At 43.0% G+C, this 23,516-nt stretch overlaps 1 protein-coding gene across 4 annotated transcripts in view; it reads left to right on the top strand.

Moving 5' to 3' along the window:
- lrp1bb (low density lipoprotein receptor-related protein 1Bb) overlaps nucleotides 1–23,516 on the top strand; it is a 276,774-nt gene that overhangs the window by 156,297 nt on the left and 96,961 nt on the right. For 3 of the 4 annotated variants that reach the window (XM_080902756.1, XM_080902757.1, XM_080902755.1), the window contains 10 exons: nucleotides 916–1,080; nucleotides 1,336–1,580; nucleotides 5,283–5,414; nucleotides 5,551–5,778; nucleotides 6,528–6,702; nucleotides 6,983–7,077; nucleotides 12,909–13,058; nucleotides 18,656–18,796; nucleotides 18,891–19,016; nucleotides 19,169–19,300. In XM_080902756.1, coding sequence (XP_080758882.1) covers nucleotides 916–1,080; nucleotides 1,336–1,580; nucleotides 5,283–5,414; nucleotides 5,551–5,778; nucleotides 6,528–6,702; nucleotides 6,983–7,077; nucleotides 12,909–13,058; nucleotides 18,656–18,796; nucleotides 18,891–19,016; nucleotides 19,169–19,300 — 1,589 coding nt within the window. Of the gene's footprint in view, nucleotides 1–915; nucleotides 1,081–1,335; nucleotides 1,581–5,282; nucleotides 5,415–5,550; nucleotides 5,779–6,060; nucleotides 6,160–6,527; nucleotides 6,703–6,982; nucleotides 7,078–12,908; nucleotides 13,059–18,655; nucleotides 18,797–18,890; nucleotides 19,017–19,168; nucleotides 19,301–23,516 lie in introns of all 4 variants that reach the window. The other variant, XM_080902754.1, reaches the window with a different exon arrangement.

Here is a 23,516-nt window from a genome sequence, read left to right as displayed (position 1 = left end):
TAAGAAATCGGTTATGTGCGTAACCACCGCGATCCTGGAAGTCGAGTTAATTTTACACTGTCTGTCTACAGCATCCATCATCAGCAAAGCATGAATCGGTTTGCCTCTGCTGCTGGTGTGCTGCTCGGATTTCACTGAGAACTAACCACGAGTTGTATATTTTGGCCGGTGCATTTAAGATTAGAGCAAAGCCAGACTTTCCAAAAATCAATTTAACACTCTTAAGAAATGAGTAATCTGCTCATGCACTCCCCCTATAGCGGGAGGATGACTACAGTACATTTCATGGTTGTGCAGAGTAGGATTAATGGCTGCTTTTGGTGCCTAAAGGCGCATTTCCATTACAGGGCAATAATTCTAATCTAATTACTCAAATCCACTCAAAGTAGTGGGTCATTGATCAGGGACGCCTTATCAAGTGAATAAGGCTATCGATCTGCTCGAGGATATTTCTTCCTAACACAGTGTCGTTGTCGTCGGTGTGTGATTTAAGCTCGAGGACCCGGTTTCCCGTCCGTTCTGGATGACTTTGTGGACCGGCGTTAGCGTTGATGTTTGCTGCGTTGGAGTAGGACTCGGGGTAGTGTCCTGGCCGCATCAATAATGGTGTTCATTTTCAGGCCTCATTGAGCTGTGAAAAGTCATAATAAAACAGATGGCCTCCCATTTCCAGGCCTGTCACAGATGTTGAGGGTTGCGCCGGATCGCTGGTGCTGCTCTTGGACAATCATCATTGCCACTGTCTGTGTTAACACACGCAGTTACAGCATCATTTTATTGCGAGCAATTACCCCATTTTTCAGCTTCTGGCTTTGACAAACAGCAGTAAATGATGGCTTGTAAAGCCTAACAGGCAGTTTTGTGGATGTATGTTTTTTTCTTGGTCTGTTGTATAAACATTTTTCCTTTTCCAAGGATCCTCTTCTGGACCGACTGGGATGCTACTTTCCCCCGAATCGAGGCTGCATCAATGAGCGGAGGAGGCAGACACATTGTGTTTAAGGACATGGAGATTGGAGCCTGGCCTAACGGACTAACACTGGACCATTTGGAAAAGAGAATTGTTTGGACCGATGCACGGTTAGTCTTCATCTTCTTTGTAGGACTTCTGAGGCATGTGTGGCATTAAATTCTCCCAGCAGGCATGAAATAATGGAGAAAATGTAATATCTGGTACAATGGCCACCTCTTGGTTTAAGTGGGTCTTGAACAATTTAGTAGGTCCATCAGTGGACTGGAGGGTTTCACTGTGATCTCCCTGTGTCCACTCGTCCCCTTCGATGCGTTTGAAGAGTCGTTTAAAGCACTGATACGCTGTCGGCCTCTCTTGAACAGCTCCGACGCCATTTTCTCTGCCCTCTACGATGGTACGGGCGTCATCGAGATCCTCAGGGGCCACGAATACCTGTCCCACCCCTTCGCCGTGTCTCTCTTCGGGGGCAGTGTTTACTGGACGGACTGGAGGACGAACACTTTAGCGAGAGCCAATAAGTGGACCGGGCAAAATGTGACGGTCATCCAGAAGACGAGTGCTCAGCCTTTTGACTTGCAGATCTTCCACCCCAGCAGGCAACCGCAAGGTGAGCTCGTTATTTCTGGCTTTGCTGTTAGAAACGGGAAAAGCTTCGATGGCTGGATGTGTACAACGTGTTTAAGGAGTTTGAAATAATGAATCAGAGCATTCAGTTATAACACCAATAAAAAATTGAATTTGGGTTTAATCCTGTCGTACTAGAGGAACTACTGTGGATTCAGTCTCATGTAGCAAAAGGAAGAAAAATGAAGCATATTGCAATTAATTTCAGCTTCTGCCTTTGCCTTAATTTGGCCTGTCAGTCAATGAGCATGTGTCTGAATGAAAAGGTAGTCATGCAGAGAATTAGCTAGCTTGAGTTAATGGTACCTTTTAATGTTTTTTTTTCACCATCCATATTATTGTAATTGGCTTATATTCCCTTTTTTTCTTGTACAAAATAATGGAAGCTGCTGAGTGAGGAGCACATCTGCCAGTGAATAACTGTGGCATGTCCAATAAGCAAATCAATTAAAGTGTGAATGGGGTGTTGTGATTGCAGAAAATATTCAAAATACTTCTGAAACTTCATTAATATTCACTCCAGATCTGTATTCGCATCGCCGTGGAACAGGTAATCGATTCAGCGAGACGCTAAGAAGCCAAGTTCCTGACCACAAAAGAAGCAGAGTTGATGAGCTATCTGACAGGAGGCCTACACGTGTTTTATTTGATATGCAGATCGGGCTGTGAGATACAGTGCCAGGCTTGAAATTAATAGCACTGACTGCATTTTCAATCAACTGTTTTTTTTCTTTGCCCAAAACGTGTGCTTTGACATTGAATTTTGATTTATTTGTAAAACAGATGCATCAGAATTAAACCTGGATTTTGACAGTTTGGTCACATGTGCCAACAACCTGATCGATGTCTCCATCAAGTATCAGCCCTGTCCTCCTTCCTCATGTGTGATGCAGATGTTTTATCTGTCATCACCAAGACCTGTCGGTAAATCTGCATGCACGCGCTGAACGAGCCGAGGCTTTATGGACCTGAGACACCAGGACCGAGCAGAAGGTTACTTTAGCTTATCGCCTCTTTAAGACTGTATATTAGAGAGTAAGAACACAACAGGGTGATGACAGTGAGTTCTACTGATGCCGTTGAACTGTTGGAGAAGCTCGACTTGGGAATCATCTGAGCCTGCAGAGGCGCTACCGTGACTCTAACACTATCACTGCAACTTTCAACATGTCAGTATGCATTTTATCCAGGCCTGTCGGCGTTAATCGCGTTAAAATGACGTTACCGCCAAAACTGCAGTAACGCGGCTAACGCGGCTAGTCCCTTTGCGTGGGGCTGGGCGGAGCCAACACGTTAGCGGGGGCAGCTTGTTAACGCTGACAGCCCTAATTTTTGTTACCGCAAAATGTGGTTGTCAAGGAGACGGCGTGATTAACATGTCCAAATTAGTAAATAAACGTTGCATATACTTAACAAACTGAACTGTGTGTGTTAGAGAGTAGACCACGTGTTTACTGCAGGTATTACAGTCGCGGGTCCTCTGTGACATCATGAGCTGTTACAGTCACATCCACAGCCTGTGACATTCATGCATCTGAGTTAGTCAGACCGTACCCAGCGTTATGCTTCTCTGCATGCAGCGTACGGCTGTGTGCAGATCTGCTTTACAGGGTTTGGAGTGTTTAAGAAAAGCGATGGTTTTCCAAAACTTTGCAGTCGGTGTTATTTTCTCGATTTCTCACCTTGGTCACGCTAAGTGTGTCCTGTGCTTGTTGGGTTTCTGTTTTAATGTTGCTAACGTCATCTCAGTTCATACACTCAACAACACTACCTGATAGACTGAACAACACCCATCCATCCACCCATCCACCCATCGATACAATATTGTATCAATGTTGATACAATATCAATATTGATACAATATCAATATTGATACAATATCAATATTGATACAATATCAATATTGATACTACAGAACTACAATATTGTATCAATAGTGATACAATATTGTAGTTCTGTGCTGTATCATTTCTCTCCCTCACGCCTGCTATCAGGCAGCCTCTTCACTGAATTCAGCAGGTTAGTTAAAAATGGCATCAAGTTGTCTTTAACAACAGACATGTCCTAATACAGGGACCTCAGTGTCAGTGGACGTTCTGTCCTCGCAGTCACGGTAGATGAGTGTGAGCCAGGTCTTTCACCCAAAGAAGAGAGACAGCGCGTCGAATCCTTTCTGGAAAAAGCTCAAGTGGGGATGAGCTCACTATTAGTCACTTTAGCCAGAACCTGTGTCTCAGGATGTGATGCTTCACTGACCCCTGAACATCTGGATCGGAAAAGAAATGAAGGTGGGAGAAATGAGCACAACACCCAGCTTCCCTCTGAAGCTTCCAGCAGGGGCCGAAGGGGGGCCCAGGAGAGCATCGGGGCAATTCTAATGAATGACAGCAACAGGAAGCTTATTTTCATTTGGCCGTTATAAAGAGGCAGTAACATAAAAATCTATACTTTCAACAGTTTAACCAACACATGCTGATGTGTTCCTGTAACATCATGGTGCACTTACATTAAGCTCAGTGATTAGACTGCATAGACATTAATGTCTCCACTGAGTTTCTGTTTTCAGCAGTTGGGTCAGTTTTTCACTATAATCTATTTAGTGGCGTGAAACGTACAGCTGATGATAGCTCTACCTTAATTTTCTTCTGTTCCTTTAGTGACTGATGGACACAAACATACAATTTATGCATTCAGAGGCTTTAACAGAAAATGAATGTGTTTGTTTTCTTCTTGTTTTTGAGAGGTAACAGTTTCTGCTGCTTCTGAAAGTTTCAAATAAAGCAACACTTTGGCTGCGATGTTGCTGCCCGTCGCTCCTCCACACGGCGATTCAGCCAAGTGCAGCACCGTTAGCGTGTTTCCTTGTTAGCATACTGAGTCGGCCGGGTGTTGTTTCCAGAATGCAAAGACAGAGATGCTTCTTTTCAGTCTAAATGAGCCGCATTTGTAATGCAACGAGGTTCTCCAGTGTGCTGCTGAAGGAGCTTGGGAAATAAGCTTTGAATGAGCTTGTTTGACACGAATCATCCAGAGTGGATAGAGAAATGCTTTTTTCTGATGCATGAAATATGACTGCAGCATGATGAGAAATTATTGAACTGTGGGTGATTTTCTTTAGTCTGACTGAGGTGATTTAGTGTGAAGAGAGTACAGTAAGAAATGGTGCAAACTCAGTCCTTTGTATTGCGCCTACAAGGGCACCGCTCAGTTTAGTTTGTGGTAGCAGAAGCACAAGTGATACTGTCACCTTTGATGCGAGAGGCAGAATATGAAAGACGATTTTATTTGTATAATTTCATGTATTTGTAAACCTCCAAACTCATCAAGATACGTCAGGATCAGCTGCAAAGCCAACGTTTTCTCCGTGTTTAAGAACAGACGTCCTAACATATTTGACTTTTTCAGCGTTTCTCTCGTGAGTGTGACCTTTGTTCAGAACTTGTGTCGGAGCTTTCATTTATTCTCTTCAGAAGTGCCCCACTTTCATGCTTTCTCATTTATTTTCTGCTTTAATGCCACACGAGTGCAAAATGATGCTTTCGTTTCCTTACGTGCAGTCAGACGGACCTGTAAATGTCACCGAGGCTTTTTAGTCGAGTTCGCATCCAGTTATTATCCCGTCTGATCTCTTAACTCCTCATTTTACTTTGTGTTGTGTTTTCCTCCCTTCCCTCGCTCCCGTCAGTTCCTAACCCGTGTGAAAAGAACGATGGACGTGGTCCCTGTTCACATCTGTGTCTCATCAATTACAACCGCACAGCCTCCTGTACCTGTCCACACCTCATGAAGCTTTCCACCAACAAACAGTCCTGCTTTGGTGAGTGGGAACACCTTTTATATTTCCTCTTTCTTTAGATTACACCAACGTCTATATCGGTCATTATTATAACTCCTGTCTGTGAAAACAGAAGGTGCACTATGCCAAGTGATCGGTTGCTTAATTATCTCACCAGCGCTGAAAAGGTTCCTCCTGTATGTGCGGCGGTCCGAAATCCGTGGCGTGGACATCGACGACCCTTACATGAACGTCATGACGGCTCTGACGGTGCCAGATATCGATGACGTCACCGTGGTGGACTACGATTCCCAGGAGGAGAGGATCTACTGGGCCGACATCAAAACTCAAACGATCAAACGAGCGTTCATCAACGGCACCCAGCTCGAGACTGTCATCTCCTTAGGTGAGTCGATTCCAGACGTTAGTAAATGAAAAGATACCCTGAAGGTTTTTGTTTTGTTTACACGGCTCAATACATTTATCAGACAAGCTGTCCTAAAAACAAGGAAACACAAATATTTGAGAAATCTGTCAAAAACATGTTTATAAGGACAACGACGAGCTGACTTCAGTTTTCAGAGTCAAGATTCCCTTTAAATATTTTTCTGTTCAGGAATGCAAGTAAATAACTTAAATTTGGTTTCTTAATCAAAAATAATAAGTTTGAATAATGTTTCTAAAACAGTAGAGCTCAAAATTCCTGGATATCGACAAAAATCTTCAGCTAAAGAGCTCATCAGTGGAGCGACTGTTACAGAAAACACGTATATACCAGTACACATGGGTGGGTATTACTATTCTCTTATTACATTATTATGCACATGTTTGTATATTCTTATGATCAATATATTAAATATGACATAAGGATAATTGTATGGAGATTGCAGGTGTACCAGCACAGTTGGGTGTGGATTCGTACACCATGTTCTTTTCTGAGCTAACGTGCACGTCTTTAGACTTTAGAGGTGTTCGTTATATTAAAGTTTGGTAACTGAGATTAATTATTATCACAGTGATTATGTGTTGCTGTTTCCATCTGTTCTGCATTATATAAGCATGTGTGTATGTTGTTATGTTGCTTCTTATGTATCTTGTTTTCATGTATTTCATTGAAGCACGAGCCTGACAGCTTTTTCACGCCCTTCCTGACAGATATAGTCAACTGCCGCGGTCTGGCTTTAGACTGGCTTTCCAAGAACTTATACTGGCTGAGCTCTGAAAATGACGAGTCCCAAATCAATGTGGCTCGCTTTGATGGGTCCCTAAAGACGTCCATCATCCACGGCATTGATAAGCCAAGGTGCCTTGTAGTGCACCCTGCCAAGGGGTAAGTAGATTAGAGCAGCCTGTGCACTTTATGAGTACTTCACCTTCAGTGTGTGAGGAAGCCTCACCTGGAAAAACGAGGGATCACAGCCTGTTGTATAGAAACTGTTCTACATGCTTCGGGTGTTTTCACAAGGCTGTCAGAGCAAATGTTTTGGCCCACATTCAAGTTACAGTTTAGAAAACAACAGTCATTGATTGCGCTGTATAACTTTGATGTTATACTTTGATATTTTGCCTTTTTGAATTACTGCATATTCGTTTCACATCTTCTCATGCAGGAAAATGTACTGGACAGACGGCAACACCATTAACATGGCCAGCATGGATGGGAGCAACAGCAAGGTGCTCCACCAGAATCAGAGGGACCCTGTAGGTCAGTCAGAGAGCTTTGGATGGCATGCTGTCAAGCTGTACCTGATCTTTGATTCAATTCAATTCACCTTTATTTGTATAGCTCCAAATCACAACAGCGGTTCGCTCAAGATGCTGCATGTTGTAAAGATCCTGCAATAATACAAGAAAACAGGGAAACAATCAAACGACCCCGTGTGAGACAGCGGGGAGGAAAAACTCCCTTTTAACAGGAAGAAACCTCTGACAGAACCAGGCTCAGGGAGGGGCGGGGCCATCTGCTGTGATTGGTTGAAGTGAGGGGATGAAGACGTGCTGTGGAAGAGAGCCAGAGATTAATAATGAAATGCAGAGTGTGCATAAACACATAGTGAGTGAAGCAGAAACAGTCTGTGGTCTAAAGATATTTAACCAGATTATTAACTGAAGTGATTTATAGCAGATGTGCTTAGTCTAATATATTTAATCGTGGCTCAAATGTCTGAAAAATGTCTGATATCCTACTTCAAACATTATAGATCCACCAAGAAAATAACATCTGAGTGTCTCTGCAGTTTAATTCAAATAGACGTCCTGGAGTTTACGTCATTCCAGATGTGTTCAAAGTGATTTGTACTATGTCAAAGGCACAATGATCTCACTATAATACATCTGCACTCACTTATCCTGTGTTTGCATGTGCTGACTTTTACTGACAGATTTAGATGTAATAGTTGTACCTGTTGGCATTTACACAAACTCGTCGAGTTATCTGATTGGGCAAAATCATCAAATATTACCAAAAGCAGTTTTGGGTGAAGGTCTTAAAGTGTAAAGTAAAATAGGCGGCACGGTGGTTAGCACTGTTGCCGCACAGCAAGAAGGTCCTGAGTTCGATTTCTGTGTGGAGTTTGCATGTTCTCCCCATGTTTGCGTGGGTTCCCTCCGGGTACTCCGGCCTCCTCCCACCATCTAAAGACATGCAGTTTGTGGGGACAGGTGAATTGGATAGTCCAAATTGCCCACAGGTGTGAATGTGCGAGTGAATGTGAGTGCGAATGGTTGTCTGTCCCTGTGTGTTGGCCCTGTGACCCCGCCTCTCGCCCTGTGACATCTGGGATAGGCTCCAGCGACCCTGAAAAGGACAAGCGGAAGGTCTTAAAGTGTCTGATAAAAATCAGCTCATGTTTATTCAACCGAAGCAAACATGTATACATCAACACATTCAACATGTAAATCAATCGGTTTTATGCTGTTGAGGGTAGTTCAGTGATATCTGCTGAGACAGCAGTTATTTGGCAGGTCTCTGTTCTGGTTCATTGGTCGGGCACCACTGTCACCTTTGAACATCTGTACAGCAGTTCACCTTTCTGGCTCCAGTCATCATGTTGTTGCCGCTGTCGGATTCCTTCTCGAGTGTAGATATGGAGATACTGTTGTTTATGTCGTTTTTAGTGATGTGTGAGGGAGAGGCAAAGAATATTTGTCCTGGACAAATAGAGTTGTGTTGTACAGTGCAGCGGGTTTTCCTGCAGATAAAACTCAGATGTGAAGAGAATAAGCTTATTGCCATTAATTCAAATATGATTTCATTACATTCATTAGATTCCCTTTAAATGACTGTGAGATGTGAAACATGCCCGACATCCAAGAAACCTTCAAATATCCTGTAACCAAAGACATTTAGGGCGGAGGCGTGGCACCAAACTCGAGAGTGTGGGAAATAATCTTGTGAAAAGACTGTTGTTGCTTAAAAACATGATTTTTTAAATAAGAATTAGTGAGATTTTTGCTGAATAAAAGAGAAGCAGGGTGAAGTATACCACTGTTACTGTAAATGTAGGCAGTGTTTCAAAAAGATCTTCTCTAAATGTAACAAATTTACACGATGTAGCAATAATGATAATAATACAGTAAAAAGGAACAATTCAGATACTTGAAAGTAAAACTTAGAAAACTAAAAAGATTAAATTTTATTCAAAGACTAATAATTATATTACCAACACTTTTTAAGAGTTTAAGATGTTTTTTTCAGTAATTAGCAGGATTTCTAGAACTCTTCAGCCTGATGTTGTGGAGCCGCTGGCTCATGCACAGCTGCTGTCCTCGGCTATAACTGCTTCCTTTTCTTTAGTTGATCAGTAGAAAAATGTACCTGTCGGTTTTTCAGAAGGAACATGACATCATCCAAAGGTGCACACGTGGACTTTTGGCAGCGCCGACCTTGTCGCTCTGCTGTGATGTATTTTTACACAACACAGGTTTTCAGAAATGACACCAGTATCATTAACTGGATGGTTAGTTAGTGCTTCCTGCGTAATGTTCATGAGATTCATATTTCTGTTATTACTCGCTGTGACTGCGTTGTGTTTGTCTGCCTGCATGCGTGTGCAACATCACGGCACAAACATCCACCGTGCTGTGAGCTGCCACAAACACAGTTTAGCATTATTTGGAGGGAACATGTGTTCTGTATCTTTATATCTGCCTGCATGTTTTGTTAATCAGGATGGTGAGCTTGTTGTAGCTGAATGAACTAGTTTTGAAGAAGTGCTGAGGAAACATGGGGGGGGGGTCCGGGATTCACTGTCACTGTGAATGTATTTCTAGGTCCACATGTGAAGTATGTTTAGCTGATGTATGAATTAGAGATGGACCGATCCGATATTACGTAGCGGTATCGGTCCGATATTGACCTAAATTACTGGATCGGATATCAGAGAGAAATAAAAAAATGTAATCCGATCCATTAAATATAAAAAAAGCACCTCACAAAACTTGCGACACGGCATAACTCGGCTCATAACCTCAGCATGTCGGAGCAGTGTGGTCACGTGATAGAGTGGCTGTGTGTTTTTGAAGCCTGCTACCAAACCAGCATTTCATCTCTGAGGAAGTGATCCCAGAGAGAAGTAAAGCAAGTGTGTAAGTTCATCTCTGAATGTTTGTAAAGCATTCCAGTGTTAAGCTTAACAACCAATACCTGGAGCGACTGCCTCTTCTTGCTGCTACTTCAATCTGAAACTGCTTAACGATCAGCTGATCGGCTTTTCTGTCGCGAGTCCGTCTCTCTTCTTTGTTTTTGGCCCACTTTGCACCAGAAAGAGGAAACCAGCGGCTGAACAACAGCAGCACGTTTAACCTTGATAAGCTGTTGTTAGAATTTATTTAATATTACTTTCTACACCAGGATCTTTTTCTACAGCTGACGGCTGTAACTGTGCAGGGGCGGATCTAGCAAAGTTTAGCCAGGGGGGCCGATAGGGCATGAACAGGGAAAAGGGGGCAAAGACATACTTTTCTTTCTTATTCTCATTTAAAATGTCGAGCTTTTAATAAATAATTATCTGAATCTGACACCCAAAGTCCATTACTGCATATAGTAACTGTTAAGTCTAATATACCCTAGTAAGCTATAGTACTTTTTCCTTTGGGAAGGTAGCATCTGTGCAGTCTGCAGTTCTGTTGAAGGAAGATGTTGAATCTATTTAATTATTTTAAAAAAAATAATTTATTTCTGTGCATTTTTTTTCCACACTGCATCAAATTAAATGGTGAATGGCCTGTATTTGTATAGCGCTTTACTCAGTCCCTAAGGACCCCAAAGCGCTTTACACTACATCCACCCATTCACACACACATTCACACACTGGTGATGGCAGCTACATTGTAGCCACAGCCGCCCTGGGGCGCACTGACGGAGGCGAGGCTGCCGGACACTGGCGCCACCGGGCCCTCTGACCACCACCAGTAGGCAACCATGGGGTTAGTATCTTGCCCAAGGATATTTGGCATGCAGCTAGGAGACAGCCTGGGATCGAACCACCGACCTTCTGATTAGTGGCTGACCTGCTCTGCCACCTGTAGCTCAGGTGGCAGAGCAGTTGATTACAAAGTTGATTACGTCGATTAAGCATCATGAGGTGGGGGGTGGTTCCCTATTTTTATTTTTTTTTTGCTGGGAGTTTGCAGCCCTATTAGTCAGGTTGCTAAATATTTCTGCTAAGTACTCTTTAAAACACCAGAATAGGGAGGATGGTGCAGGTTTAAGTTTATTAGATTGATCAGTTTTGCTGAACTATGAAATATTTTGGGTGGAGTGTGTTTTTTACATACAGGTATAACAGAATAGCTTTAGTGTTGTTATTTATTTAAACTTGAGTATGAACTTATACAAAATGCAGCAAGATATTAAAAAAACAGTTTTATTGATTAAAAAACATATCGGTATCGGCAGATATCCAAATTTATGATATCGGTATCGGACATAAAAAAGTGGTATCGTGCCATCTCTAGTATGAATATGTAATGTTTCCTGTGCTGGCGTCAGGTGATGCTGACTCATCCCTGACAATAAGCTTTAGCTCGATTTAGCAAAAACAATCGTCTGTTCTTCATCTCGACTCGCTTTTGTTACACAGCTCAAGGTCAAACACCCAATTTGTCACACACAGCAGCGTCGTCTTCACAGGGTTTTTCATGCTCCTGGGCCTGTCAGCAATACAGATAGGATGCTGCACAATATTTCACTGGCTTCATTTATGATTATGGGGCAGACCTGGGGACAAGAGTAAATTAATGATGCATTGTGACTGTGAATCTGCCAGACATAAATCCAACACATGGTGGGAGACATTGAGTTGTCCAGAGGTACACAACTGAAATTGCTTTTAGCTCCCACCATTAACAGTGATATTCCCGCCATTACATCAGGCAGGAAATGGATTCAAAAGCAGTCTGCTTCCTGTTTGTTCATTTTTCAAGCCAGCTGGAGTCCTGTTAAACAAATCCCCCACAAACAAGCAGCAGTAAACACGTGAGCACGCACTCAAACAGCAGGAAAAGCATTTACGCAGCATCACAGAGGTACGTTTCAAAACTGCATCATCTTAACCTCCGTGTAGTGCACTTGTTCTCAGAAATACCCAGTGAGAGGACTCGATACACGGTATTATTTTTGATATCGGGGGGGAAATAACCAAATAAGAAACTGTTAAATTAATTAATAACGATATTAATGATACAAACGGACAGAACTTATAATATTTGATGTGTAGCTCCAAGATTAACATTATCATTTTGCTATTAGGTAGCTGCTACCTGATAATCTAGCAGGTACCTGATAGCAGTGACGTGGCTAACGTTAACGTGGATCCCAGTACAAAAAGTAACTGTCTGGATTTAAACTGCTAAAAATAACCTATAATATGTGAAACACGTCTTAAGTGTCGGTCATGAATGATATCAAGTCATCTTGAGCCACAAAAACATTCCTGTCACAAGGTCGAAGCTGCAGTCGGTGATTTTTATCTTTTATTTATCCAGTTAAAAAATCTGGTTGACATTAAAATTGTCTTTTTTAATCTTTCTGGCCAACAGGGCAGCAGAAAGCACGACAAACATAACAAAAGTCCTGCAAACATATTCCAAGTGTCCAGACTGGTTATAATGTAGCTACAGTAACACAAGTTTTTACATTTTATACACATCGCATTTGTAAATCCTGTTCAACAAGGTCTGTTTATCAATATAAGTAAAGACATTACACATGGAAACAATCCGTTTTTGGCGCAACACCGGCCAAGTTAATATTTATAAGTGTTTAATACTCAGTGTGTTTGAAACACAGACTTTACTGACCTCACAAACGTTTTCATAAAGTCGGTTCTGAGTTCAGCTGCTCGTGAGAGGAGCTGTGTGAAGATGGATTAATGTCCAAGTGTCCTTTTTTTACTGTAATACCTCAAATGACAACATAATTTTAATCTACACCCATCATTATTTTACATATTCAAATGTTACATTTTGTATTTTTGTCCCTAATGATGCTTTCTTTGCTGACTCGATATCCTCTCCTGACTCGCTGTGTCTCAGGCCTCTCGATAGACTACGCTGCCAACAAGCTGTACTGGATAAGCTCGACCAACGGGACCATCAACAGGTGCAATCTGGATGGCAGTGGGCTGGAGGTGCTCGAGACTGTAAAGAGGGAGTTAGCCAAAGGCACAGCTCTGGCCGTGATGGGTGAGTGGAGCTTGTCACAAGTGCATCAGATTGGTGCCGAGGATTACTCAGAGTGTGAAAGGATTACACGTTTAACCAGTTAAGTGGCTTTAAAATGAAGCTGTTTAGAGAGTGCATGCAAACAGCTGTGCCTCACTATGTGAAGAATTAGGAGCATTAGATAATTAAAACACAACAGAGCAATGATTGATGATTGATTTTCTCACCCTTTCCATAATGAGAAGGGTGGAGGATGTTCATTACGGAGTGATTCTTGGTATCAGCGCTCAATCCAGCGTGTCACACCATCTATCAGCGAGTAGGTTCGTTCTGAACGCCTGAAATCTGCGTCAGCATGTTGTAGATGAAAACCTGCCTGCAGAAAACATCTGTACGAATATACCGGATGCTTCTATGATGCTGGCAGCTACGAGGGGACGAGTTGGAAGTAGAACCAGTTTGCACGTACAGCGTGAGTGGGTTCCTGTCCAGTTCATTAGCTGATACAGATAAAGAACATTATTAGTTTCCACAACCCAGAAAATGTTGCTAACGTTATGCCCCTAATACCTATATAAACAAGCAAACACCTTGACGTAAGTGAATGCTTTTATAGGCGATGCCATGTGCGCGCCACACTCTGGACCAATCGGGAGCTACTGACACGTGTAATCTTGGATAACCTTGAGTTTTATCCAAAGAGACTGAAATGGTTTTTGTGAAACAATTTGTGTAAATGGGATTAGACCCACCCATCCATCCTTTTCAGGGTCGGGGGGCGGAGCCTATCCCAGGTGTTATAGGGCGAGAGGCAGGGTACACCCTGGGCAGCTCGCCAGTCTGTCGCAGGGCCAACACACAGAGACAGACAACCATTCGCACTCACATGTAAACCTGTGGGCATGTTAGAATCAGCAGTTAACCTGACCTGTCTAACTGCGTGTTTTTGGACTGTGGGAGGAAGTTGGAGGACCCGGGGAGAACCCACACAAACACGGGGAGAACATGTAAAATCAGAAAGACGGCCTGATGGTGGAGTTGAACTGAATTGAAATTCTGACTGCGAGGCAACAGTGCTAACCACCGTGGGATACTTACGGGCATAGCGCCCTGAGCACGCCCCATCTCGTCTGATCGTGGAAGCAGGGCTGAGCTCGGGATTAGACCCATGGTTATATATCTATTTAAACAGTCGTGATGCCACGAACTGTACAGCAATCTACTGTGGTGGAGTGATAAATAACACCGCTAAAGATCTCGGTGGCTGTGATGTGCAGCAAAGCTAATGGACATGACTCAGTGATCTTTGGATCTGTATCAAAAAGGATTTTTTATCAAACTGACTGGAAAAGAAAACAAGCGCCAGCAGAGACAACAAGTTTTAAAAATAATAGCTGCACGATGATCGTCGCGGTCATTGTTGCGTTGTTGCACGTTGTCGCAGTGTCTGTGCTGGACACATATTACACACGCAGCATCTTTAATGCTAAAGCGTCCACTGCAGTGTCCACGGTTCAGACTTCAGTCCCATTTCATTCGTTTCACGTTTCATTGATGTGTTTATTTCACCTTTTATTCTTTGAAGCTGCAGAGCAGAATTTGAATTTTAAATTGTTTCACTTCCACACTGCTGCACCTTGACAATTGGGAAACCTCCCTGTGAGCTATGTGAATGCATTACACTTGCCAAGATTGGTAATGAGAAGAGAGCAAACAAAGGCTTATTGAAGAGAGACTTTTTTGGTTTTGTGTGTGTGGGTCTGAAGCAAACTGTGATTTGAAGGGAAAAAAAGAAAAAACAAACAAATAAACTAAAATATGAAATGGAAGAGTGTTGTCAGAGTGATTCAGCGTGTTCTTGAAGCATGTTATTAACCATGACAGGCCTTCGTTTTCTGTGCGGTGGGTATCTGTCAGCATGTGCAGAGAGCATTAATTACTGTTGCAGGATAACACAGCAGTGGCAGGATGGAGTCCCACTGTTTTGTACACTATTAGCTTTCTGCAAGTGTAAGCCACAATTTTTAGGTTCATTTTTGTGGCCATTTTTATAGTGAATACTTTGGCTGTGCAGGAACGGACACTGGAGACTTCATCATTGCATTTCACAAATGGGATGTAGAATGTGAGGTGACACAGACTAATAGCTGCGCTCCAGTGCAGCAGCAGCTACAGCAAAACAGTGAAATGATGTCTGCAAGTCTCCATCAATCACAATTATCCACATTTTGTTATCTTGAAGAAGCTGATTGGTCGACCGAACCGTACTTTGCTGCTTTACCATTACGTTTGGTAAAACAGAGGAATTGTACTGGTTAAACACCAGTAATAGAGATTTATGATTGGACGATGTTTCACTTTTTTAACATCATTTGATACATGATCTATCAAACACGTCCTTTACTGTTTACCTGATTTTGGGATTTCAATCAAGCAATCAATATGTCAATCATGTGGGGGGGGGGGGGTCACATGAACTTTTTAGCAACTACAGCATTTGTTATATTTCATGACCCATTTTCAGAGGCTTAAACTGCCCCAGCATGTTTGACAGGTAGTGTGGTCTGCCTCTGATCACGAGCTGTGTCTAACCTTATGCATCAGTCTTGGCTTCATCTTGTTTCAGGACTGCGCAGGCTTCTCGAGATGCTTTAGGAAAACTCTAATCTGACCTTCTTGTTCTTATCGGCGCCGTGTTGCTGGGCTGGGCTGTCACAATGTGACAGATTTGGCCTTTTTACATTTAAAATTACTGCAAAAAGCTCTGAGATACAAATGTAAAAACATGAATGAGCTGCGTCCGCTTCAGTTGTTCCGACGTACCAACAGAGCAGGAAACTCAAAGTGCTCGTGTCACGTGTCCAGTTTACTTTCAGGCTCTGATTAAAAATGAAAAAGTTAAAGCAAAATTTCTGCCTGTGTTGTTGTTGTTGTGCAGAGACAAACCTACAAAATAGTGTGTTTGTGCAACACATTATGGACGCGCCGGGTTTTGTAGGGTTTATGTTACCGTGTTTCGTGATGCCAACATTCAGTCCTCCTTTGCTGTAGATCATTGAGCATGAACCTGTAAAAGTTACAGGGTCAGCTGAAAATGAGGCTGGTGGAAGAGAGCAGGACAGCAGCCAGACAGGTCATTTTCCACTCCTGAGCTTCTTTTGTTGTTGGCGAGTGCACAGCCTGTCAGCGATGCCCATTACAGAAAATGTCCCTTTGCAGCTTTAGTTTTGTCGGCATGGTGTGATTTGCAGTTAAGTGCATTTGGTGACCATTTGCTGTGTTTACCACAGAGTTCTGCTTTCCTTTGTCTTTGTAGTTCAGTAAAGAACAAAGAAGAAATATACTAATACATATGCCAGCATGACAGTAATATGGATTTGCAACTAAAAGCATGCATTGTCTGCGCTGGTGGGGATAAAGTACCTGTGAATTAAAGGCTTTTGTGTCCTTTGTGGTTAGTGGAGCAATCAGCATTAATGAGCATAAATCTGAGAAGCATTTCTTCTCGTCTCTGGTCGTTTACAACCTTGATTGATCAGTTAGTCATATTTGAGTGGTTGAGGTTACTCCGAAGAACCATCGTGCGTGAGCGATGAAAGCTTGTTTACAAATGATGAATCTGTATCTCCGTCACAGTGGGAGGTAGATGCAGACGTACAACTAGGCAGACGAGCATGAAACGGGTTTAGCAGATTTGCACTGGTAATCGGGAACGCACTTCTGAGGGAGGAATCGTACGTTTCTCCATGATGGGGTGCTGGCTTTTCATTTTGCCTTCATGTCTTAGTGATTGCTCGCGCTGGCTGTGAAAAGGTATAATGAAGGCACCGTTAGTGACACAAGTTTGACCCACTCGGTCCTAAGGCTCTGTAATAATTGGATTGGCTTGAGGGAGAAGAGAGGGCTTATTTCGGAAGGTGTGAGTGATCCATCAGCCGTGAACTGCCGGGGATCAAACTAGCAGTTGAGGTGGAAATTGAATATGATGTGCCACAAGCGAGCAATCGCACCTAGCCAGTGATCCCAACGGCATTAAATTAACACGGAGTGCAAAGCTAATCTCGGCTAGCGTGCCCTCCGGGGTGTAATGTTTTGTAAACTGCACGAAGACTGTCATTCCCACTCATGGGAATTTACCTGATTTGTGGAAGCGAGTTTTACATTTCTTTTAAGGATGGCATTCAGCCTAAAGCTATTAATGGAAGTGGGAATTGTTTCTGTGTGTGTGTGTGTGTGGGTGTGTGTGTGTGTGTGTGGGGGGGGGGGGGGTGGGTGGGTGTGGGGGTGGGTGGGTGTGTGTGTATGGGTGTGTGTGTGTGTGCGTGTGTGTGTGTGGGTGTGTGTGTGTGTGTGTGTGTGGGGGTGTGCGTGTGTGTGTGTGTGTGTGTGTGTGTGTGGGTGTGGGGGTGGGTGGGTGTGTGGGTGTGGGTGTGCGCGTGTGTGTGTGTGTGTGTGTGTGTGTGTGTGTGTGTGTGTGTGGGGGTGTGTGGTTGAATGCAGTGACACAAAACGTGCAAGAGAACTAAAGAACGCCGTGCCTTCCAGGAAGTGATGCTGGAAAATGTACAGGGCACATTTTCTAGATGGTACTTAACATATTGTCTTGGATGAGAATGCATCTGTCATTTAAGTTAGGTTGCTAATCTAATTTAAGAGGGTGTTAAATTGCACCAGGTTGTGTCCAGGAGCAGCGCTGCTCTGAATGGTTGCATTAGCACAAAGCAGGAAAAAGAAATCTGCTGGTAATTGACATTGCTCTAAAGAAGGAGGCATTTAATGAGCGCTCGCTGCTGCTGCTGCTGCTGCTGCTGCTGCTCAGCTCAGTAATTCCTCTGTTGGGGGTTTGTATGAAAATGCAAAGGTGATTCCTCCGGCCTCCGCTGCTCTAAGCTTTTACAACATACAGTCTGTTATAGCCACGTTTGTGTGACCTAATTATGGGGTATGTTGTAGATACTCTGTTTATTTTTGTGGTTTTATCCTTTCTAGAATGAGGTCATCTTCACCTCCTCTGATGTTTATCCTGGAAGGAGAGGACTCACTTAACTCCTTTTTACTTGTCACCTCAGTGGGATTGTAAAATGAGAAGTTCCTGTCACGCTGTCGAGTAAATGGCAAAGCGCCTGGCGAGGACTGTGCGTCACTGATATCTGCTGAGGACAGAGGTGCTGGGCTTGGTGTGCAGCAGTCAGCAGCCCCGTTGGTCAAACAGCACATGCTGTATTTCTATCTGTTTATAGGAATGCGATGCCCGTTTCAGTCGGTAATGGAAACGTTTGTCTTTCAAGTTCAAGGAAAAGCTTCAGTGGAGCTAAAAACCTTCCTGCAGTTCAAGGCTGAAACTCATCAACAGCGAGACAGGAAACCCACTTTTTAATCTGAAATCAGCTCAGAGAAGGCCTCAATTATTAACAGGCCTTAAGGAATAAGTGTGCCAGCTTTAGGAGATTAGAGTGCAGGCTGAAGCTCAGCATTTGCACTTTGAAGGATGGCATTCGCCTGCACTCTGCTTGTGTTTTCAAGAACTCATTTGTACCATGTTGTGAAAAAGAAAGGAAAACGCTCTTTGGCCTTGCTCTAAAAATGGAGTTAATTCAGATTTTCTTTGCTGGCTGCAGGTGGAAAACTCTGGTGGGCAGATGAGGAATCAGGACGGCTGGGAACGGTCACCAAGAGAGACGGGCGCAACCTTGTTGTTTTGAGAAATAAGACGGGTGGGGTGGTTCACATGAAGGTGTACGACAGGGACAGCCAGAAAGGTAAGCAGCCTCTCTCACGTGATTCACAGAGATGGACATGCCTGCTGATGGTGCGTCACTGTCGTCCGTTTGCTGGTTTTGTTTTAATAATCAGGAAGAAATCAGTGCCAAGTAAACAACGGAGGATGCTCGCAGCTGTGCTTCCCGACTTCAGAGAACACCCGCAGCTGCTCCTGCACCGTTGGCTACAACTTGCGTAGCGATCGCACATCTTGCGAGGGTACGATTCCCAGTTTCTTTGAGCCTTTCGTTACCCTCGGCGTGAGGTTGTGGATAAATGAATAATCTCTACGTGCGTCAAAGGGCATTCGTGAGTTCTTGAGCTTTAATGCTTTTATCTGCGCTCTAATAGATCCCTCTGTGACTCTTTAGGTGTTGACTCATTTCTAATGTATTCCATCCATGAGGGAATCCGGGGAATTGCTCTTGACCCGAATGACAACAGCGAAGCCCTCATGCCCATCACAGGAACGCTTTTTGCTGTGGGAGTCGACTTTCACGCAGGTACGTGCAATCACATAAGAAGATAGTGGAGACCCGCTAAAGCGCGACGTTAGACGCTGAGAGCTTAAAGAATCTGACATTTTATTAAACCTACACACTTTATATTGCTCCTTGTTTTAAAGTCGTCCTTATCTGGAACTGCTGCAGCTGTCCGCTCTGATCAGATCAGTACCAGTGTTACAATATTAAATACCCCTGATAAGTGAAGTGGATAGCATTATGCATGCCATTATAAGGCAGTGCTGGGGAGGCTCGAGTCCTGGCATTGATGTGGATACTTGGACTTGTACTACCTGACATACATGCAGACCCTGTGGTGCCTGGCACGCAAACCCAAATGTGTGCCCCAACAGGTCAGCATGAGAGGGACCTGCTCAGCAGTATGTTTGATACTCGAAGCAGCCGCAACCTGTGAAGGATTCTGGGAGTGTGAGATCTGTAACGGCAGAATGATGAAAAGATTCAGAATCAATAATAATAATAATAATTACTTATGTAAATATAAAGGTTTGTCTTTAAGTACTCAGTCAGAGGAATGCATTACTCCATCCCTGAACTGAGTCAAGTCTTAAAGCCCCAAAGCCTTAAGGACACAAAACCCCTGAAGACGTGCTGCTCCAGTGCTTTATAATGTCAAGTGGCGAGTGGCGTGCATTAGTCATAGCACCTGTACACAAATACTACACAGCTGCTGCCACACTCTCATATTCGCTTTATTTCCTCTTTCTTGAGTTATTAAAGAGAAGATAAAGATCTTTGTTGCTCTGGGCTTTGTGTATCTTTTAAATAATGGTCGAGCTTAACTTGTTCAGATGAATGAGCGCCTCATGAATAACATCCACCATTTTCCATGTAAACAATCCTAATCCAAAGAAATTCCCAAGATGCACCAAAACATGAAGGTAGCATCACGTTGCAAAGCACAAACCAGCAGCTTGTGCTGATATTTGTTTCCTCTCACATGATTTATTATTCTAATAAAAGCTAGAAACATACCAGAGACCGGAAACGTCTGTTCTCTGCGATACGTGTAGGGTGCTGTCGAAGCATGATAACAGGTCTGTGGGGAAACTGTATAAAGGAGATGACATGCACAACAAACCACAAGTACAAAAAAACACATACTGTATCCTGAAAATGTTGTTTGGCTAATTCCACATGCAGTCTGTGATTTCGCTCTCCTGTCACTGGCAGGGAAACAATTACCGAGTGAGTATTGTTTTATAGAATGGAAACATTTTTGATGCAGTGAACACCACACATGGAATTCTGCTCATTTCCTGCATTTTCATTGAAGTATTCCAACATTTGATAGCTTAGTTATTTTGTTTGTAGGTGAGGTTGGTCAGATAGGATGAATCCAACCCTTTGTCTCATTGTTCACTTTCTAAATCCTTGAATCTCCTCGATATTAGCCCCTCCCACCAAAGATGTAAGCAAGGAAACAAGGAAGCGATAGATGAGGGGTCGAGTTAAGGCATTGTGCAGCAGCAGACGTGCTTTTCTCTCAGCCTTGTTCCAAGCCGTGTCAATTAAATGTGATGTGAGTCTTGGTTTGTTACAGCCTGCTGCTCTGTTTGATGATCTTAGATGTCATACTCACATCACAAATGGTGGAGGGAAGGTGTTATCATAAAAAATGAAACAACTTATAAATACAAAGGAACACTTGATTCATTTCTTTAGTCCTGCTCCTGACATGATTGATATATTTCATCCGTCACGCGTAAAAACACTTCCACACCTGTGCATCCTCAGCTTCTCTCTCCATCGTCTCTCCCAGATAGACCGGAATTGGGACATTTTTCAAAATGTGTAAGATTGATTTCTGGGTGTCGTGGAGGAGGACAGATGACAGGGGAGGTGACGGGGAGGGAGAAAATAGAGCAATGGGAAACCCTTATTGACTTTTGGCAGTCTTTTCACTCTTAGTCTGATTCCACCACCACCTCCATTAAAGCCAAACTATCAAAAATCACAAAATTCGACTGTTCTTTGTAAACGAGCAGAGGACCACGTTCACTAATTAACTTTGCACGTCTTCAGGAGCCTGGGTAATATCCTCACAGGCTGCGATGTTGTACCTTTGCTCGAGTTTTTTAACCAGCTCCTTAACGCTCTGGTTTTCCATCATGTAAATGCAGCCATGCAGCGTTTCCTGGGATGTGGAGCTTGCATGCTCGTGGAGTCATCTGTTTACATCTAGGTCGCTCGTCACCAGCTGTTAGCTCCTTAGCAGCCTGGTTGTATTTGACGCTGTGTTTTTGCCTCGAGTGGTGAATCGTGTTTGTTGTTTGTACCTTCAGTGAGAACCGTTTTCTTTCTTCTATAAATGTCTACTTTAATGTTGGAGGCTGTTAAAATAACTCAATCTTTAGCTTCTAAATCATTATTCCAGCTGACACATCCCAGACAGCATCCTTATTGCGTGCTGGCAAAGATAAACTCATTCACTGCTAGAGCAAAGATATCATTATATGATGTAAATCATGAATCATGTGAAAATGGTGCAAACGAATTGTTTACAAATATTCAGAATTCCCAAAACATCAAACCTGGTGAAGAAACTGAAGTAAGTGATGCCATTAGATTTAAAGTCTTAAAGGGTTCATTAAATCCATTTATTTCTTATTAAGAAAAACTTCTAAGAAGCTTGAAAAGACGGTGACTGGACTCGTAAAAGTTTAACTTAGAGAACCTTCTTTTTGAACTCCATAGACAGTGTTTCACAGCCTTTTGGATCCACGGCACATATTTCACATTAGAAAAATCACATGGCACACCACCAAACAAAAATGTGACAAAAAGCATATTGATCATTTTCCCCAGCGCACCAGACATAGCAGACATGGCTCGGTTTGTCCCCACTATAGATTTTTTGCTTTCTTCTGACCACTACTCACGCTGGGCCTTCACCTGGGTCAGAGTTTTCACCAGGACCAGGTCGGACTGACTACTTTTTCTTTTCAGATATTTATCTAGTAGGGGTGCAACGATACTCGTATCGATATTGAACCGTTCGATACAGTGCTTTCGGTTCGGTACACATATGTATGGAACAATACAACATTTTTAATCTATTTTATCAACTTTCCTTCTGACGATGCTGTCTGTGTTGAGCGCTCAGTGGATCTGCGCTCGACTACTCCGCCTAGGCTGCACTGTCGAGCGCAGATCCACTGAGCACAGCGCAAGCTAGCAAGACAGAAGCTAATCTCCTTGCAACATGGCAAACTGAACCTCCCCCACCCTCATTCAGATCTGGTCTTTGGAACTATTTTGGTCTTCATGTGACGTATGACCCTGAAGGTAAGCGAGTCATGGACTAAAGTAAAACAGTATGTTGGATGTGCCATGCAATGCTCAATTACATGGTGGGAGCTAGTGCGTTAGCGCAGTTAGCTCGTTAACATGTTGACGCCGTCCAGCCCCAGGCACTGGGCGATCCGCGGTAGCTCGTTAACGGAGATTTGCCGTGTTGTGGCGTTAACGTTAACGTCATTTCAGATTAACGCTGACAGCACTAGTGGGAACACAACGAATATGACTGCACATTTACTCCGACAGCATCCTAGTGCAAAGACAAGTGGAAGCAGACAAAAACAACAAGCAGCATGCTACAAACTTTACCCGAGTCATTTAGACAGCTGTTAGCACAGGATTCTCCTTATGGGGACCTGATATGTTTAATATGCTGCTGAGAATATATCCCAGAAGAAGCGTATAGTAGAGCTTTTATTTTGAAAGAGCCATTTCTCTGTAATAAACTCTCTTTTCCAAAGATGAGGGATTCCTCCATCAGATAGATTTATTATTTATTACTTTGTTGTTTCAGCAACATTAAATTTAAAAACTGTACTTTTGAGTTAAAATATATATTTATAATTTTAATAAATGACAAATTAAAAAAGCATGAACATTTTTTTTTGTATCGAAAAAAATATCGAACCGTGACACCAAAGTACCGAACCGTGAATTTTGTGTATCGTTGCACCCCTATTATCTATAGGGGCTATTAGCTATTATGGGCGGTGTTGTCTTCTTCGTCTTCTGTTTACTGGCAGTTGGCAACCCATTTAATTAGAGCAGGTAGTTGTACTGCCCTCTAGTGGTAGAAAAATAATTGTTCTGCCCGTTATTCACGCTGATCGCTTAGAGTACTAATGAGTTGGAACCAGATAATCTCCCACAGCACACCTGATCATTTCTCACAGCA

This window comes from Rhamphochromis sp. 'chilingali' (assembly GCF_963969265.1).
Source record: "Rhamphochromis sp. 'chilingali' genome assembly, chromosome: 14".
Classification (NCBI taxonomy): Eukaryota; Metazoa; Chordata; class Actinopteri; order Cichliformes; family Cichlidae; genus Rhamphochromis; species Rhamphochromis sp. 'chilingali'.
The sequence above is the reverse complement of the archived record's forward strand: the minus strand, read 5'-3'. Positions and strand labels throughout refer to the sequence as shown.